Here is a 20,238-nt window from a genome sequence, read left to right as displayed (position 1 = left end):
CTTCTAAAAATTTAAAAGAACCTTTTTACCTACTTGAAAAAATTGCTTTTTTTGCGCCAAATTCTATACCAAGCCTAAAACTTTTGAATTTTCCACGGATGGGGTGTATGACAACTTGTTTTTTGCAGAGCAGCTGTAGTTTTTATTGCCAACATCGATGGGTATGTACGACTTTTTGATCACTTTTTTATTCCTATTCTTCTTATTTACTGCACAGAATAGGTAATAAAATATTTTAATTATTCAGACTTTTACAAATGTGACAAAACCGATTGTTTTTTCTTGCTTCGTTTTTTTTATGCATCTACTTAAAAAGTTTTATTAAAATATTTTTTTAATCCTTATAAAAACTATTTTTTTAGCCTCTTTTTGTACTCATAGGGGAGTTGAACTTGCGATTTTCTGATCTCTTGTATGATATACTGCAATACATCGGTACTGCAGTATGTAATACTTTTATCTCCAGCCTATTGGACAGAATGACATGGTAAGCTTAGCAGCACAAAACCCCACTTCCACAAGGTGGTGCTTCCTCAGGGGAGTGGCCCAACTTGCCTCATGGCAGATGCAGCCCTGAATGGAGGGGGTGATGCTGTTCCCTTTAATTCGCTTTCGAGAGCCTTGGTTTCCCACTGGCAGTAAATAGAGAGTAGTTTATGGCTGGGTTCTTTAATAGGAAATATAATGTATAAGTTGATACCACTTTAATATTTTGTATATCTAAAAAGTTACCAAAAACTTTCGAAACATTTATCAGTTTGCTTGGTGCAGCACAATAGATGTCAGCTCCTGAGGTGCAGAACAAAGTCATTGCTTATGTAAATCAGCTCTGCAGATAATTTCCACATTTTCAGACCTGTGGAGTTAAAAGAAATCATTTCTGCCGTTTCTATATATAACATCATTTTGCAGTCGCCTGGTGTACGCACTCTTCTGGGGTCACGCCGGTTGACAGGATGACACGTCTGGCAAACTTCTTGGGAAACTTTCAGACCTATCTAGTGAGATGTAAACAAGACTATATTGAGCTTTATGCTTCATACCACTTACAGTAAGGGCCACGTCTTGGTTCACAGGGGGAGGATTTCGCGCAGAGGCATCAGTTATTGTGACATTTTAAGAGTTGCATTTAAGATAATTGCCACATTGTAAAGTGTGTGGCGGCTGCCGTAGCGCCTTCCCGAATGTGGCGTCTTGATGGACAGTCATGTTCTTTTTTATATATTTTTACATTTAATGAGTAACATGCTTCATTTAATCTCTGATGGGGATTTTTTTGGCCAAGCGTGCATGTACTTCTAATAGGGAGACTAGTATGAAGCCGCTGCCAGACACCTCTTATCTTTCCTGGGAACAAAGAATCAGGCGTGCTGAACTTCAAGCCCCAGAAGGAGGACACTGCATTTCCCTATACACATAAGGCTCTTCCTCGGAAAATGTCCCGCTTTGGATGACTTTACTCTTATGTGTTACAGTTATTACAATAAGTAAACCATTTGGAATAATTGACTTGACTTCATACATCTCTATAATGCGTATTCTCAAGTCTTCAGAAAGTTGTGTGCATGGTTACCATTAACCAGTCTTTCTTGAGAAGAACAGATTCCTTGGTAACCAGGCTTTGTATGCCTTTGTTTAACAGGCAAAGCACCTGTGAAGCACGCACTTCCAATCTTTTCTTCTTAATTGAAACATCGTTTGCCAATTAGCTCTTGGAGAAGTCATTAAAGGGGTTGTCCAAGATGTTTTTTTTTTCTAAAGCCATGTTTCCCTGCCATAAAACAACAAATTGTCGTATACTCAACTCTCGCGGCTCCCTGCATCTCTGGCACCATTGCTCAATTCTTAGGGTCTGGTATTTGTTTATAGGCTGAAGTCAGCCTATGTATGGGATGTCACAAGTCCTGCAGCCAATGACAGAGCTCAGAAATAGAGCATTGAATTTTGTCATTGGCTGCAGCAGCCTGTGAGATCCTATAAACAGACTGCAGCAGCCTGTAAAATTACGTCACATGGGAGACCCAGAGTGATGGCGCTGAACACAATGGGGTGCTTGGAGACGTGTGCATATGACACTTTGTTATTTTTTGGCAGGGGAACATGGTTTTAGAGAAAAAATATCTCTGACAACTCCTTTAACACAGAGGTTCACTTACATTTTCTCCTCTGTGGATGTTACACAATGTGCTCAGTAAAAGACTTAAATGGTGTAACCATCTGTGTGCTGAGATTTACTACCTGGTATTAGCGTTAGGATCCATCTGAGAGCTTGGTCACCTGGACCTTGGTAGATGGGCCAATGTAATTCGATCGAATGATATACCAAGACCCTTGCATTATTTAATGTGGTTAGAGTATTAATTATAGGTATGTATACCTCTGACAGTAAGTTTATTTTGCGTGCTGTTGCCATTTTTGGTTTCTGCTTCTACTGTATGTTGCAGCCATGGTTTAACGTGCACCTATAGATTTCTATTGGGATATATTTCCATTGGGTAGTGCTGACCTATTTTATCCTTTTTTCTGTATAAATTCAGTAGATGGTCAGGACAGCGCCTCTATGGATGGGGATGTTGATTGCAGCCAAATGTTTAAAGGCACAACCTGCAAAAGGTTGTTGTTGTGTAGAGGATGTAGTGGTAGAAGACACCCTGTCAAGAGGACATCCAGGGAGAGCGAATGCAAGGAGAAACTCTAGGGTGTCAGAACGCCCCCGGAGTGAATACAAATGGACAGTTGCAAGAAAAACCTCCTGCGCTCCGTGCCAAAAACACCAAATAATAAGTTTAATTAGAGAGAAATACATCTGTAGGACCCAATACACCTTGTGGGATCGATGTGAGCCTATCAATGAGGAGTAATAATAAGGAAAGTCCAGAATCCTCCGTATTTTAATCAAGTGTGTTTTATTGACTGAAGAGTCTAAACGGCAGTAGTAAGTAAAAGTGCGACGCGTTTCGAAGCTGATAGTGCTTCTTTATCAAGCACAAATCTATAAAATACAGGCAGAAAACATAAATAAAATGCAAAGGGTGAGAGTTATCAGAAAACGAAGCCATCATTGATGCTCCATTGCCGTATTTGACTCCACGGCCTAACAAGCATTATATGATGCTCATTGAAATCAACGGGATGTTCATGTAATGCTGGCATATGCTTGCTGTTCCAGACTGGCAGCTGCTTTCTGTGCCTGCTCTACTTTTGAACTTCTAGATTAAAGTTTATCTCAAACTGGGTCGCTTCTCTGTTAATTTAGAACTAGTGATGGAAAAACTTCTGAAAAGTTTGATTTGTCTGATTTGTCAAACTTTTGTAAAAAGGTCCAAATTAGTTTGAAGCAAACTGAAAGTTCACCCAAACTTGTAAAACTGGTGTATAACACAGTCTCAGAGCCATAAAGGCCCTATATAATACCCTGAGAATGTTATAATGGGCTTCTATGGCTCTTAGTGTTACACAGCAGTGTTCAGCACTAGCATTGGGTTCAAATTCTTATTGTTTCCTTGTAATTGTATCTTGCTCTGGTGTCGTGTGTTCTTGTTTCAAGCACCCCATTGGCTGTCTATTGTGATATATGTGTTACTCACATGTGCCTTGATGTCTATGATTAAGGGCAACATGCTTGCCTGAAACATGTAAGATGGCACATGCTCCCTGTTCCTCCATGTCTGGATTGTTTAATAAAGGCTGAAAGCTTTTCACCCATCGCTGGTCTTTATCCATTTTCCTATGTTTCAGTTCTTGTTTCCAGCCAGTCCTTTCATGGGGGCGACTGCAGAGGAGCTGGTTTCTCTTTTTTTTTCCATTTCTCCTAAGTGTTCAGCCCTAGTTTTGAGCGCACAGAAGCAGTAATACCCTGTTTGGGTAGAACATTGCTAAAAGCTCGGTTCGAGTTCATGTCCAACCAAATGTTTAGCAAAGTTTGACCCGAAACATTGTTCTACTCCTTCAGTTCACACAACACTATACAGCAGTGTTCCCCAAACTCCAGTCCTCAGGGACCGCCAACAGGTCATGTTTTCAGGATTTCCTCAGTGTTACACAGGTGATGTAACTATTGTTGGTGCCTCGAACATTGCCACAGGTGTTCTTACTATAGGAGATCCTGAAAACATGACCTGTTGGTGGTCCCTGAGGACTGGAGTTGGGGACCCCTGCTATACAGGATGTACTGGTATCGTACTTCAAAATGGTATTTCCAATCCAGACACCCTTTAAGATGACCATACTATACATGCCCTCAAACTGGCTAAGCAGAGGGTAAAGAGGATCAGATCTCCTTTACGCCGGGACTATCTGAGGATGGGTCGATGTCTTTCCAGCCATTGGTATGGAGATTTACCTGTATGGTAGACTATAGCATTCTATAACAAAGAATGCTATAGTCATTCTGGAAAGAACAAAACAAAGAACTCATCCTCACGACTTTATGAACAATGATAGGAAATGCTATGTGCGGCGCACGAAAACACCACTCCTGGATATTGGACAATTTTGTCATATTGATTTTTGAAGAAGAAATAATGTGAGATTTCTATCTGAATGGCGGAGAGCATCAATTGTTCACTGAGAAGGACAATGAGCTCAGATTCCTTGCGGCACAGGGGGTCATATTGATTATGTTAAAGAGGTATAAACATACTCTGCAATCATCTCTATCTGCTCCCGAGTCATACGGGAGTTACTCAACTGTAACGCTTTATGCCAGCATTTAGTTACAGATCTCACTGCCTTAAGTCAAAGATGAGCAAAAAGTGTAAGAAAAAGTTTCAGATCAGTTGGGTCCCTTGTAGGACCTTGCTTTCCCTAATAGGGGCTGTCTCACACATGACTTTTAGCAGCTATTCATAGGATAAAAGTCTGATCAGTGGAGGTATTGATCCTGAGAACAGGGCTGCCATGTCCCCCTCCTTCTCATTGTAGGATCACTGCAGCCCCGCAGTGAAGGAGTGATTTAATGCAGCAGCGGTCGCGGAATGGGCTGCGTTTGTGGTGTGGATTTTGTATATGTACTTACGCTTTCCTGTGCAGATTTTCCGCTACGGAGTGTGTTGTGTTTTTGTGATCTGGTAATGGTTATTGCAGCATTAAGGTCGCACCCGCAAACTTTATTTTCAAGCATCAGCAAACGCAGATTTTCAAGCAGAGTTTCCGCAGTGGAAAAATAACAAAAACACAACATTAATCTATTTGTGGATTTAGGGGCGGATTTTATGTTACCCATTGATCTCTATGGAGAAAACCCGCAGCTGATACGCGCAGCGTCCTCAACATAAATACACATGCTGCAGATTTAAAAACCGCAGCTTTTTTCAAATTTCATACTTTTCTGTTTGCAGAAAAAAAATCTGAATTTGTTAAATCTTAATCACGTGCCTTGTGCTGTAAACACTGCGACATTTCTGCAGTGATTCTGCAAGCCTAAAATCTGCAGCGTCTACCGCCTGGGTGAAGGCAGCCTGACACTTCCTTAAAGACCTTTCACACGAGACGGAATAAGCTGCACGACGCACCGCAAGCCGCTGTAAATTCCTAACCAAAATCCGCAGGATATCCTTTCACAGAGGATGGAATTACGCAGCAGGACGCAGCCAAATGCTGAATTGCAGGCAGGTTTTAAGTAGAGATGAGTGAACGTGCTCGTTTAGGACAATTACTCGATCGAGCATCGCTTTTTTCGAGTAACTGCCTAATCGGGCAAAAAGATTCGGTGGGCGCTGGGGGTGAGATGGGGGTTGCGGTGGGGAGTGAGGGGGGGAAAAGAGAGAGCTCCCCCCTGTTACCCTCCTCATTTTCAGGATCGGTGAGACCCCCACTGAGCAGACTTTTATCCTCTCTCCTATAGATAACTGATAAAAGTCGATTTTGGGAATAACCCTTCAAGACCAAATTTATAAATTGGAGTAAGAGGAAACTGAAGCCCATTGAGTTTCATGGTGAAGGTTTCACAGGGTCTTTCCCCAACCCTTAGCACTGTAGGTATGTCATGTATTGCCACCCTCCCGGCACTTTGAGAAGATGGGACTTCACCTGAACATCAAGAAGACAAAGATCATGACCACTGTCAACAAGGAAGTCCACATAATGGTCAACAATGGGGAAATTGAAGTGGTTAATAGTGTCTTATACCTTGGGTCCCTCATCAATCATAGAGACAGCTCAACAGGTGAGATAAAGGATCGGTTAGCATACGGCCATGGTGAGCTTATGGAAGTGCAAGGATGTCTCAGTCACCATTGAACAAAGGTTAATCACAGGCATCGTCTTCCCCTATGGCTGTGAGACGTGGAGGATAGCCGACAGAAGAAAAATGAATGGCTTCTAGCTGTGGTGTTGGAAAAAAACTCTACAAATCCTGTGAACAGCTAGGTTCACCAACAAAGCTGTCCTGGACCGTATCAACCCAGAGGTGTACATGGAAGACAAGATCACGAGACAGAGACGGACTTACTTTGGATGCAGTGAGGAGGGCGAATTTGCTGGAAAAAGAATTGCTACTTGGACTGGGCAGTGGTAAAAGGAAACATGGAAGGCAAAAGACATCTTGGCACCATCAAGAAGGACACTGAAATGGACATCAGACAATTGGAAGTAGCCCTAGAGAATAGAGAAGCATGGAAAGGACTGGCCTACAGAGTATACAAGCCTCAGACATGACTGAAGGATAGTATTGGAAATTGGAAAAGGAAATTGTGTAAATTTTTGGCGCAAATCTACATCTGCTCATAGCAAGCAGAAAAAGGAGAGTCCAATATGTTCCATATGTCCAAAAATGTAAAAATATTCCTGCCCATAAAAAAATGACACAATGGCCTCTAGAAGGTGAGAATAGGCGCGCTCATAGAGGACCCCTCTGGTCATGAAGGGGTTACATGGACTTATCAGTAAACATGCTGATGCTGATTTATATCTACTTTATATCTTAAATTGTTTCCTGCATTTTTATTATCGCTCGCTGTAAAGTGCTGTCATATTTATGGCTTTGTACAGTAGCTATGTTTTATGGTAATTCCATCCAGAGAGTTTCCTGAGTATATTCACGGATCGACTTGTGTACTGGGATGCAAACAAAACTTAATTTATTAACATTAATAAGTCATTCTTCGGCCATCTGATGTGTTGGGACCACGGCCAATGGTGATGATTAAGAACATTAGTGATGTGCATGACACGGAGGATTACTGCGCGCCTCCCAGAGACAGAGCAAGCTTGAGACAAAATGAAGAATAATTCAAACACACATCGACAGTATGGTCTACGACTTCGGAGGAAATGACTTCACTTCTGTCACAACTAGAGATGAGCGAGTATACTCGCTAAGGCACATTACTCGAGCGAGTAGTGCCTTAGCCGAGTATCTCCCCACTCGTCTCTAAAGATTCGGGGGCCAGCGGGGGGCGGGGAGCGGCGGGGAGGAACAGAGGGGAGATCTCTCTCATATGCTTGAAGGTTCAGTGCGCTGGTGATATCCGTCCCTAAGGTCAGAGATCCAGTACTAATCCCCTCAAATAAGAAGTGTCATTTATAATTCCATGAAGGTCCCTGTTCGCTCTCACAGCACTAGCCGCTGTGATATATGAATGACTAGATCGACATCGGTATAGCTGCCCGACAGATGGGATCGGGCAGCCGACTGACTGTCTACAAACAGAGTAACTACCTCACTAAACTACGTCATTGACGTGTTTCTGCAGCAATATAAGTGATAAACAGCTTCATCAGGATGAATGTATAGTAGAGCAGGGAGCGGCCATGATTACTGGCAGCATCCCCATAGTGAGTACCCCACGTCTCACATAGACAGCGCTTATACATGTGAAGCTCCTCCTTACCTCATTCCCCTCAGCCAATCCCAAATCCAGGATGGGATCCTATTATAACCCTGTTCTTCTCGCGATATGTGCTGCCTATCAGCCCAAGTAGGGAGGTTCAGCACTGGACAGCTCCTGCTATCCTGATCCCGAGCGCTAGTGTTTAAGTGCTGAAACAGCTCCCCCCACACAGCAGATGCCCTGTGGCACATTTAGAAGCTTTGAATAGAAACAAGGGGTATTATACATGAAAATACAATTATCTATCCCAACAGGATTGGGCTCTGGCTATGTTATGAGGGGGGTGGATGCCATAGAGTTAGTAAAATTGGTTAGTAAAACTGGGAGCAAAAAAATATGTTTCTCAATGTTTGGTCAAATGGGTGAAGACCAGGAGACTCATTGACTCTACTAGGTGGAGTGACTTGTGCCAACTCCAACCACCGTGGCCCTTTTAGGTGGACGGGCTAGACCAGTCCCAGACAACCTCTTGCTTAACACGAAAGGTCGCCTTGTAAATCATGAGAGCCACCCTCAAGGCCCGACTAGATTGTATGTTCTTTCATCAAAAGGAAATGTTTTTGACGGCCTTTCCTGTTATTGGGAAATTTTTGAAAACTCTTTAGTCCACTCTTTTGACCATCGATGGAAGACCCCTTCCCTCTTGGAACTTTTCCTATTCAACTAAGCAAACACCGAAGCATATTGCTTGGAGCAAAGCCCTCAATTCTGTTCCCTTAGGAACCTTTCACACGGAATGGAATTATCCACAGGACGCAGGACAGGAGCGGATTTTGTCGCGCCTCTTACTGCATGCCTTCTGCGGAACGTCTTGTGGAATTTATTGCTTTTTTTACACAGACTTTAATTGCAGAATTACATCTCCTGTATGTTAGAAACAACAATTCCACAAGACGGCCTTAATTCTGCAGCAGAAAGTTTTACCGCTGTGGAGTTTAATTTTGCAGTTTTGAAGTATAGACGTGCGTATTTTAACAGGTGCAGAAATCAAGCCCCATAGAGATAACATTGTGACGCAGAAATATACGCATGGATTAATTCTGTCCCCTGTGAAAGGTCCCTTGTAAGTAATAGATAGAGATGAGTGAGCATACTCGCTAAGGACAATTACTTGAGCGAGCATTGTCCTTAGTGAGTACCTGCCCGCTCGGAAGAAAAGATTCAGGTGCCGGCGGGGGGCGGTGAGTGGCGGGGGAGAGCAGGGGGGAACGGAGGGGAGATCTCCCTTTACCTCTCCCGCTCCCCCTTGCTCACTCCCACAACTCACCGCTCACCCGTGCCAGCACCCGAATCTTTTCTTCCGAGTGGGCAGGTACTCGCTAAGGACAATACTCGCTCGAGTAATTGTCCTTAGTGAGTATGCTTGCTCATCTCTAGTAATAGAGCTTCTCGGAGATCCAGTGTTCTGGTCAGGTATGATATGGCTTGTGGTAGACAACAGGGGAAATATGGGTATAATAGAGGTATATATAGATAATAGAGGACCTTTAGGTGGGATAGGATGGGTGCAAATAATTGGCTTTTATATTGAACTTTTACATAGAAATTCTCCATGCCAACATAGACAACCGTTTACCCTCCACCAAACAATAAAAGGGAATTTTAATGCAACATTGCTAAGTATAATTATACAAGATGTAGTCAAAAGGACTGATCCAGCGCTACATCTCATACGGCTGTCCTATATTGTAATAGCAATTGCGTACTTGAATAAGAATGCTATCTTTTCTCCTAAGGGAGAGCACCTAGAAGGTGAGTGAGTAAGGAGACTTATGAGGCCATTCATGCTCTTCTGGGTAATATGCAAATAAAGGAGATGGAACAATACCTCTGCAGCACCACCTATTGAAAGGTAGCAAGCCAGACTCTTTATAAAAGCCTTGTAACAATGACTGGAAATTGAAAGCCAACCCAGAACCCATACACAGACAGCTGTTTCGGGGTGTTTGCTCCTCATCAGTATGCAGTGGGATTCTGGCTTGGCTAGAGAGAGGCATGTGATGTGGGTCAGGGAGTCAGGAACACTATCTTTTCTCCTTAGAGAGAGCATCTAATGACCCCGAAACAGCTGTCTGTGTATGGATTCTGGCTTGGCTTTCAATTCCCAGTCATTGTTACAAGGCTTGTAAAAAAAGAGTCTAACATTGACTTACATGAATGCTGCAGAATCCATCTCCCTTACTTGAATAGCTACAAGATGGAACATGGATTTTAGTGCTGTGTTGTGGCCCCTGTAAGAGATATAGAGTAAAACCCAATTGCAAAGTTGAAGAGTAGCATTTGAGAAGCAGAAATCCGCTTTTCGCATCTCTCTAAGTCCTGCGGGACCGCGGCTATGACTGAAGCAAGGAAAGCGTTAACAGTAGAAGCAGCTGATGCATTCTTACATAAGTATCTGAGCTGGAGACTTATATTACTAATTACCGTTAGGATTCTTTAGGATTTTCCAATTTGTTATTAAAAAAATGTATCAGAAATTTTTGAGTAAGTTGTCCCGAAAAAAAAGAAAAGCTCAGGTTGGCATCGCCGGCTCCTGTTTGGGTTGGGCATTTGCAAAGAAAAAGCGTGATAAACCCTGAATAAATGAAAGGGAATTGATGCCAGCAGACCGCCGACTTTCTTGTTACCGTTTCCTCTGTTGCTTTTTGGAGTGTTAGTAAACATTTTGTCTAAATCGATTCCACCTGGACGTAGAGGATGGTGCAGGCAATCATGCATAAAACAGTCACAGCTGCTTCCATTGTAAGAGATTTCTCTTCATAATTCTTTTATCACGAGTATCACAGAATAGAGGAGGCTTCATGCAATTTAGAAATACTTGTACTTGTTTTATTTAGATTTAAAGCGCCGCACACCCACCAAAGACCTTCCGAGAGACGCGGTGCGCGGCTGTTCCCCAATGTCATTGTCTCCGCCGCTGTGTGTGTGGATCCAGGTTTTATTACATATTTATACAAGGATTAGTTTATGTGTTTGTAGAACAATCCATGTTCTTTGCATATTTTTCCTTCTAACCTCAGTTAAAGACATCCAAGCATCTGCTAGGCGTCGGATCCAGATTCCTGCATCTCGCTTAGAATTTCACCAGCAACCTTTGTTGGATTTGCAGATTTTAGTTTGTGAAATATTCACATCCAGGAGCCTAGTGCAAAGGGATTATCAGGATTTGTGCATTCGAAAGAAAAAGTGCTATCTGCCCAGTTGGGTACTTCTTGGAGAGTCATCAGAATGCTTCACGTTGCTGTAGACTGCAGTGGTGACAAGAGGTGAGAAGTCATTGGAAAGGAGTTGCAGTTTTAGACTTTGTTCTGTTTGTTAGGCCGGATGGCTGACCACAAAATTTTAGGTCATGTCCTTTTATACTAAGCCACAACCCTTTTTACCCCCTCTTAGTAATAGTGCCTGCTAGTCACCACTTCACAATAATAGTGCCCTTCAGTGATCCCCCTCACAGTACTATTACTGCTCTTCACAGAAATTGTGATCGCACTACAGTTACCTCCACTGGGCAGAGGCAGCGTCATCTCTTGTTGGTTTTAATCTCTTTCCCTTTTCTTCTCCATCCGGTCCCAGATTACTATGATGATTTCTCCCACCACAGCTTGTCTACGCAGTAGCTGAGACACAGATATTTTTGGTTCCATCACCCTCCCTACATATTCCACACATCTACACAATTCATAGTATGCCAGATAGCAATTAGGCCCCACACAGACTGTGGAGGTTGTTATCACAGTGTCTGCAGATCTGTCGGCCTGCAGCCTCTGAGTGCAGGGAGCCGCTTGATAGCCCCTACCTTGCTGCTATGGAAACATCCCTGTTTATCTATTACTATAGAAGCTCTGTGCCTAATGACAGAGAGTGGATTGCCGAGAAGTTGGAAGGGAGAACCCTAGTGGCAACCACTTCAATTGTGATTTACAGGGGTAAAGCAACAACATTTTTGATGCAATTATATTTCAGAAATGATAATATTACCACAAGCTAGTAGATGTGTAGAGGTTGTATGAAAAGTTAGTGACCCTTTAAATAGAGATGAGCTACAAAATCAGACACAGCCCATGGACTGGTGTAGGGATGTTTCTGGAAGAAAGCAGCCATGTTTTTCTAGTTCTGGACAATCCCTTTAAATTATGATGGGTTTGTCAGCTGTCCATTTTTTAATAGACAGAATATCACAGTGTGTTAGGTGTTGTTAAAATTAGCCTTTTTCTCTTTCTGTCAAGTCTTCTAGTGTTTTGTACAATTTGCAGCCCTTTCAGCAGTACTGTAACTCCGATGGAGACTGTGTAAGTTAATTGCATCCATCTGGATTTATTGGGATCATGTAACAATCAATGTGTCAGAGCTATCATACCTCTGATATGAAGGGGGGTGCGGGCGGATCATTGTGCTATTCTTAGCATCACAAATCAATGGGAAGCTGATAGAGAATAACTAATCCAAGAGTGTACAAAGCCTCAATGAGAACCCTAAAGGGAACCCGTCACAAAGAACATGCAGTCTGATCTGCGGGAAGCATGGTATTCAGATGCTGAGTAGATTGATATATAGGTTTGTGGCGTGTGATGCATTCATTTAAATCCCTGATTACTGTATGTTTAGGAGTCCAGTGGGAGGTCCTACTTATATAAGGAATGTTTTCCATCAGGGAGTAGGACCACCCACTGGACTCCGAAACTCAGCCTGAGTAGGAATTTAAAAGAATGAATTATAAGTTCTACTGGATCTCTTCCCACAAAACTGTATATCAATCCGCAGAGCATCACCTGCTCAATAATACGCTGCCTGTAGATAACACACCATGTTCAATATGGCCGATTCATAGTATGTAAGGCGGAAAAAAAGGCATATGTCCATCCAGTTCAGGTTGTAATCCTATTCAGAGGAAGGTAAAAAAACCTATAGGAGTGTTAAAAAATGCAATAAAATATTCACTGCGACTTTACAGATGTTGCCAGGAGACGGTGGAAACATAATTGACATCAATTGGGCTTTCTTTCGTGTTTTACATTTTTTTTTGCACATGCGAATACAGATGCAGCAATACATGCATACACACCAAAAATGCACCAAAAGCACACATACATACGCGGTGAAAAAGGTGCATATTTCACAGACCAAATTTACATATAACCGTAAGAATGGTGCCTTACTCCCTGAATCAATGATCCTTCTAAAGTAAGCTAGCAACTATACCATGTAATATTGTTGCACTCCAGAAAGGCGTCCGGGCCCGTCTGATAATCTTTCAGTGAGTTCGCCATCATCACGTCCTCAGGCAGAGAGTTCCACAGTCTCACTGCTCTTACAGTAAAGAACCCCCTCTATGTCGGTGTAGAAACCAATTCCGAAAAATTGCAGCCATATAGTATATAGCAAAGTACAGGCTGGACTAGGTGGTGGCAGCAAGCAACCAAAGCCTGTATACAGTAAGCTCCCCCTAGTGGTGGCTGAAGGCAGCCAAAATGTTATTAGTTGTCCCTATAGCTGCATGAACTCTGTATGAAAAACAGGGAAATCCAGCAAATATGAAGAGAAAACATGAGTTAGTACAGAATTTTGAATGCATTTTATAGAAAAAAACCATGTATATATATTTCTGATTCCCTTTAAGTATTCACGCTCCTGTCTTATGTGCCTCGTGTCTGCCTCACCAGCGTTGCTGTAATAAAATCCCACTCTTTATATATGTATATTTTTTTTTTTATCACCAATAGCTCAATTTATATGAAAAAAAGCGAAACTGCTAAAAGCTTTCATTGCTATTTATGGTGTTAAACTTACAGTAAAGTACTGTGCTGAGATACTCCTGCAGATTTAATGCACCAGGATATGGCTTTTAATTCTTTTAGGTTTTTTTTTTTTAATTTTTGTGTTTTTTGTCACTTTTTCTTTCAGCAAAGCCATTTGGAAGTGGGCAGTACTTAGATATTTATGGCATTACAAGAGATCAGGCTGGCGAGTACGAGTGTCTGGCAGAAAACACGGTGCCCTTTCCCGATGTGAAGAAAGTGAATATCATTGTAAACTGTAAGTAACGATGAATAATGGAATAAGTGGAATGAAAAAGATAAGAAAAGAAGTCTTGCGTGTAAATAATGTCTCCCAATGGTAGGCAATGTCATTATGGGATAATGCAGAGGCATGACCGGAAGTGCTGGTGGGGTGTGTACCCCCGGATGTTGGGTTCTGAGGTGGCACCAACAAGCCTCTCTACCTTGATACAGCTAGGGCATCAAACATGTTGGCTCCGCATCAATGCGTAATGTCTGCAAATGGTTTTAACTTCAGTGAAGAAATTAGGGTAAAGGGAACATGTCAAGAAATGACCTCTTGTATAAATAAAGTTTTTATGTTAAACATGTTTTTAAACATTTTTGTTGACTTTTTAAATTTTTCAATGTCAAAAATCTGTATTTTAAAAAAATCCTAAAATCCTGCAGTTCTCACACCGACCACTAAGCCTGATAATAGTCTGACACTTCCTGTTCCTGTAGAGATCACTTCTCAGCAGTCATCTCATTATCCTGACAGGCAGAATTACACTGAGAGGTGAAACCTATTTATAGATAAAACAGAAACCATAAGGTAGGTGATGTCAGAGCTCACCTCCTCCCCCTCCTTGCGCAGGTCACAGGGCATGCCTACAGCACTCTCCCATACAAGTAAATAGGTGATGATCACAGCCTACCACCTCCCCCTCCTCGTGCAGGTCACAAAATAAGCCCACAATACTCTTCCATATAAATAAGTATGTGATGGTCACATCTAACCTCCTCCTCTTCCCTGCACAGGTTGGAAAGCATGCCCACTACACCCTCACATAAAAGTCAACGAGTCCCAGCTTGACTATTGTGTCTATAGCCCATGCGGCTGCTCTAAATGCTGTTAACTGGAGCCCAGGCAAAATAGGCACCCCCATAGTCATGTACAGATGAAGGAATACAAAATCGTCAATCAGCAAATAGAAACAGATTAGAGAAATGGAAAATGTTTCAGTATCTGGTTTCAATTAGTAAAAAAATATAGGTCATACATTTCCTTTAATTAAAGAACTAGTGATGCCTTTCAGGGGGACTATCATCCTAAAAACCCAAAAAGTCAAAGTTTTCCTCAAAATTTAGATTTGACTTCAGAATTAACCAAGAATGGTAAGGATTAGAGATGAGCGAGTATAGACGCTAAGGCAAACTACTCGAGCTAGTAGTGCCTTATTTGAGTACCTGCCCGCTCGTCTCTAAAGATTCGGGGGCCGGCGGGGGCGGGGAGCGGCGGCGGAGAGCGGGGAGGAATGGAGGGGAGATTTCTCTCCCCATCTCTCCCCCCCTGCTCACCACCGCAACTCACCTCTCACCCGCGCCGGCAGCCGAATCTTTAGAGACGAGCGGGCAGGTAATCAAATAAGGCACTACTAGTTCAAGTACTCTCGCTCATCTCTAGTTAGCATGCCAAAGCAACTATATTTTACTGTATAGTCTACTGTTGCAAGAGTTTTGTGAAAGCTACCTTCTTACTTGTCTATGTCATAGCTGCCATGATAGTCATGTAATGAAAATAGAATAATCTACAATCAGCAAAAATAACAGATATTTCACTGTATGGCTTAATTAGTAAAATATATATAGGTGATACATTCCCTTTAATATTAGGCTAGTTGACTAGAAGCATTGCTCCACGTTTACCCTCGCTGTCAGAATTGGAGGCATCCATGCAAATTATTCCCTAAAACTGAACCATTATGACCGAAGTCCTCATAATATGTATAACAAACCTTTCATGATGACTATATGGTCTGATCTGTAAGCAACTTGTTATAGAGCCGGAGGAGCTGAGCAGATTGATATATAGTTTAGTAGGAAAAGATTCAGTAGAACTTGTGTTTTAGCTATCCCTGATTTTTGTGGGCTCAAAGGTCTGGTGGGTGGTCCTATACAAGGCTGTCCATCAGTGATTAGGACCGCCCACTGGACTCCTAAACCCAGACTGAGAAGAGATTAAAGTTAATAAAAAACAAATTACACTGAATATCTTCTCATAAACCTATATATCAATCTGCTCAGCTCCTCCTGATCTATAACAGGGCAGCAAGTTCCATGTGAACTAGAAAAACTCCCACCATCTAACCCATGTGGGATTCATTCCGCGAGTGCAACCCATCTGTAGACCGCTGCCTTTTATTTAATAACTTTTTGAACTGGTGTTGCTGAAACCTTGAGATCGTTCCGATGAAATAGTTGTTTCCACTGTTCAATGTTTCTTTTTAGAGACAAATCTTAGCAATGCTAAAGGATCACAGATCTGGAATTAAAGGGGCTAATAATGAACATAAATTTTTGAAAATCTGCTGGAGAAACATAGAAGAGGCATACTCATCTCATTTGATCCCCCACCAATCTGTACTACCGATTCCCCGCTGCTCTTTACTTCCTGCTGCTGCAATGATGTCACTGATTCCAGGGACATGTGACTGTTGCAGCCAATCACCAGCTCAGTTTGGCCAGTGATTGACTGCAGTGGTCACATTTCAGGAGATCATTGCTGCTGCAGCGGGATGTGAAGAGGTAAAGCGGATCGGGCACTGGCAAAAAGATAGCGGTGGGGCATCAAGTGAGATTTTATTTTACTTTTATGTTCCTCCAGCCTAGTGAGCAGATTTAAAAAAAAAAAAAAAATTCCTGGACAACCCCTCTTATTGCCATAAGCTCAAACAATTGCAAGAACAGTCAACTACTTGGAAGACAAAGAAAGAACCCCCCACCACTTGTCATGGCGTAACTATAATAGGTGCAAAGGATGCGGTCACAGCCGGGCCCAGAAGCCTTGGCGGGCCCATAAGGTCTCTCTTCCCCATATGAGGAGACCAGTACTATAAACGAAGCCATATAGTTGGGGGTTCTGTTACAAATTTTGCATTGATGCCCAACTGCTCCAAGTTACGCCACCGGGTAGCTCCCTTCTAGACTACTCAGCAAGATGGACTCCGATCAGATTGCTATGGTTTTGGGTCCAACCTGATGGGAGGGGGAGCCAGTATAGACCTTTTTTGTCATATTCAGCTTGCAAAGTTTTAAATGTCCGCATAACCCAAGCTACTTCCTGGCCTTGTCCCATCCGCCGAGCGAAGGATTGATCTTCTAGACTTGTTGATGGGTTCCTCTCCTTGACCCTCTGTCCTCTAACTTTCCTCTACCCCACTGTGTTTACTTGTTCCTCTCCTTGACCCCCTGCCCTCTAACCTTCCTCTACCCCACTGTGTTTGCTTGTTCCTCTCCATGACCCCCTGCCCTCTAACCTTCCTCTACCCCACTGTGCTTGCTTGTTCCTCTCCTTGACCCCCTGCCCTCTAACCTTCCTCTACCCCACTGTGCTTGCTCGTTCCTCTCCTTGACCCCCTGCCCTCTAACCTTCCTTTACCCCACTGTGCTTGCTCGTTCCTCTCCTTGACCCCCTGCCCTCTAACCTTCCTCCACCCCACTGTGTTTGCTCGTTCCTCTCCTGATACTAGTTCAAGCATGAATAAGAGATGAAGTTTCCATTATAAGCATAGACAGTGCTAACAGCTGGAGAAAGTCCTAGATAAAAATTCAGATTGTGCACATTAGCTATTCAGAGAGTAATCTAATTTTATTTTCCCCTCATAAATTGTATTAGGTCTTGCATTAGGGTTTATTGGTGGATGCTGATTTATAGGACACCATTTGTGTACGTTTTACTTTTCTCCCTCTAAGAGCAGTTTGATATTTCCCACATTTCATATGGCGGCCGTGCTGCAGTCGTACGCTCCATTCATTAACTACACTTTCTCCTCTTGTTTCGATAAATTAAATCCCCGCACACTGTACTTGGGAAATAGTCCATTTTATGACTGCCATTTGTGAATTTGCTGAATGTCACATAGTCTGTTGCAGTGTCTCCTTAGAGGGGAGCTGCAGTTTTTTAAAACTCTTAATACATCATTGTGATAAATGAATATGTATTAGTGATTTCAATTAAAGGGGCTGTCCAGTTGCCCAAAACTTTCACTTATGGGCCACTGTGCTAGTACACTGAGTTGATTTCTGCAGAAAGCAGACAGCTACATTCCCACTGCAGTGGCCAGGTTAGCTAATGCAGGCAAAGTTCTCATTGAAATGAATAGAACCTTGGCCTGTAATACCAAGCCTGACCACTGTAGTGGCAATGGAGCTGTCTACTTCCTGTATAAATCTGCTCAGTACACTAGAGGAGGAAACTGGCAAACAGTTGATCAGTGTGGATCCTGGGTGGTGGACTTTCACTGATCTATTATTAATGATCTATCTTAATGCTAGGCCATCAATAGTTTACAACTGGACAACCCCTCTAACTGTATTCCCCAGTTTCCCCAAAAACTATTGCCGCAGATGCCCCTAATAAGTACCAACTCTAGGTTTCCCCATAAATGCCTACTATAGATGTCCATATTAGTGCCTATTGCAAATGCCCCCATATTGCCTACTGCAGATGCCCCCGTAAGTGCATGCCTCAGGTACCCAATAAATACTTATTTTATATGCCCTCAAAAATTGCCTTTTCTAGATATGTCGATAAAACCTAACCTTAAACTCTACTGGAAAAGAGGTTCTTTCTGCATTTGGCATGCAGGGGTTAAACATCACATGTCAGATACTAGACCAGGGGGGCAGATCACGACCGATATGTTCTGGACGCTACTTAGATTTTCTTTTTTTCAGCTGAACAATTTAGATGAATTGAAGAATAGTGTGAAAATGAAGAAATTCTGGAATCTACCACCAAAGTAGTAGACTTGAGAGAAAGTTGGATTGTCCAATGGGCCATGGACGCTTGTGCCTAGGGCTTCCCTAGAGCGTTGATCTTCAGGGTCCCATACAGATTAGAGTTCCAGCTGTGGGTGTTAGTGTAGTGGTCTCCATCAGCTACCTTGAATCTCAATCCAATACTGCTCCTAGCATATCAGGAAGACTAGAGAGATTTGGTGGTGACCCTTTCTACAACCACTACAGAGGCCATAAACTCCTGGATCTCTCCAGACCTGGTAAGCTCTGGCATTCCCATATATTTAGTCTCCAATGTTCCTCTCAGTGGAACCTCCAAGCACCTGAACCTCTGCCAGACTGTAAATTTGTTCATGTTTTCCCCATGTAACATGAGTGGAATAATAAGCTGTGGACTACATGAAATTTCAGAAGAATTGAGATATAATACACTGTAATATAATATGTGTCATGGCTCTCTGGTCATGTTGGATGGGGACCTGGGTGACATTAAGGTGTCAGCCCCAGCCCACATGATCCACATGTTGGCACATGCTCAGCGTCATTTCAGAGTTGGAAGCCAATATGACAGTTGGTGTGTGCATAGCTTGGTCAGCTGAGAGGGGTGTGTCCCAGCCGGCCAATCAGTGCTTGTCTGTACACATTCATTCCAGCTCCTCCTCATTGAGGACGCCGGTTATACTTCCAGTCTGCAACTGTTTCAGATTAAGGGTAATTGGGGTGTTGTAACATCTATCTCGTGACTAATTGCTATTTCTGTGTTGGTATGTCATCTGGTTCATTATGTACTTGCTTAACATCTATACCCTATATATTGTTATGTATTGAGACAGATTTCCCACACTGTTTAGTTTCATTGTAAACATTTGGTGTTCTCCACGTTAGTTTATTGTGTGTATATCCATGCTTTTAGGACAACTAATTGTGTCTGATCTGGACAAGATGTATTGCGTCCGGCTTGGATGTAACAATAATATAGCCCAATATTTATTAAAGCCCCCATGTATGTTCGATGAAGGTTGCCTGAACCTGTTGATTTTGTTAAGACTGGATAACTCTCTCATGTCTATGGAGGCCCCTTGACTTTCCCACAACAGATGAAGTCAGGAGAAAGAAGGATTAAGCATGTTGAATTTTAATGCCTGCTATTTTTGTCCCCTCTGGAGATTAGTCGCTGTCAAAACTGTCTGGCATTGGCATTCTCCATGGTTCCCACATAGAACAATAGACAAACCGAGCATCCGTGTGTTTGGAGGGGTGGGAGGGTTGAGGGAAATTGCTATTTGCTAAACAAGCATTTGGTCTACAGCTACTGAAGATGTATGGGCACCTTTAGACAGCTCTAACTGGTCACTGATCTGTATGAGAAGTTGGAGGTGGTCAATCAAAAAGCTTTTTAAACCAATACACTTGGATACTATATGAAAATTACTCATTATCTTTAAATATCTTAATGCGAGCATTGTGCTGCTATGGAAACAGCCAATTTCTCTATGGGAATGGCCACTTTCTGATGTTGAGTCTCGTGGCAGCCAGTAATAATAATGATTGAAGAAGAAGACATTAAATGCTCCTATGTGTCACTGGGAATATTAATTAAGCACCAAAATATTCCAAGTCAAAATATG

General features: G+C 42.5%; 1 protein-coding gene across 2 annotated transcripts in view; it reads left to right on the top strand.

Moving 5' to 3' along the window:
• Positions 1–20,238, top strand: part of NEGR1 (neuronal growth regulator 1) — a 561,497-nt gene that overhangs the window by 329,923 nt on the left and 211,336 nt on the right. For both annotated transcript variants that reach the window (XM_066597782.1, XM_066597781.1), the window contains exon 4: positions 13,734–13,865. In XM_066597782.1, the coding sequence (XP_066453879.1) occupies positions 13,734–13,865 (132 nt within the window). The remainder of the gene's footprint in view (positions 1–13,733; positions 13,866–20,238) is intronic.

Source organism: Eleutherodactylus coqui, chromosome 3 (assembly GCF_035609145.1).
Source record: "Eleutherodactylus coqui strain aEleCoq1 chromosome 3, aEleCoq1.hap1, whole genome shotgun sequence".
Taxonomy (NCBI): domain Eukaryota; kingdom Metazoa; phylum Chordata; class Amphibia; order Anura; family Eleutherodactylidae; genus Eleutherodactylus; species Eleutherodactylus coqui.
Note: the sequence above shows the minus strand (reverse complement) of the source record. Positions and strands in the feature narration are given on the sequence as shown.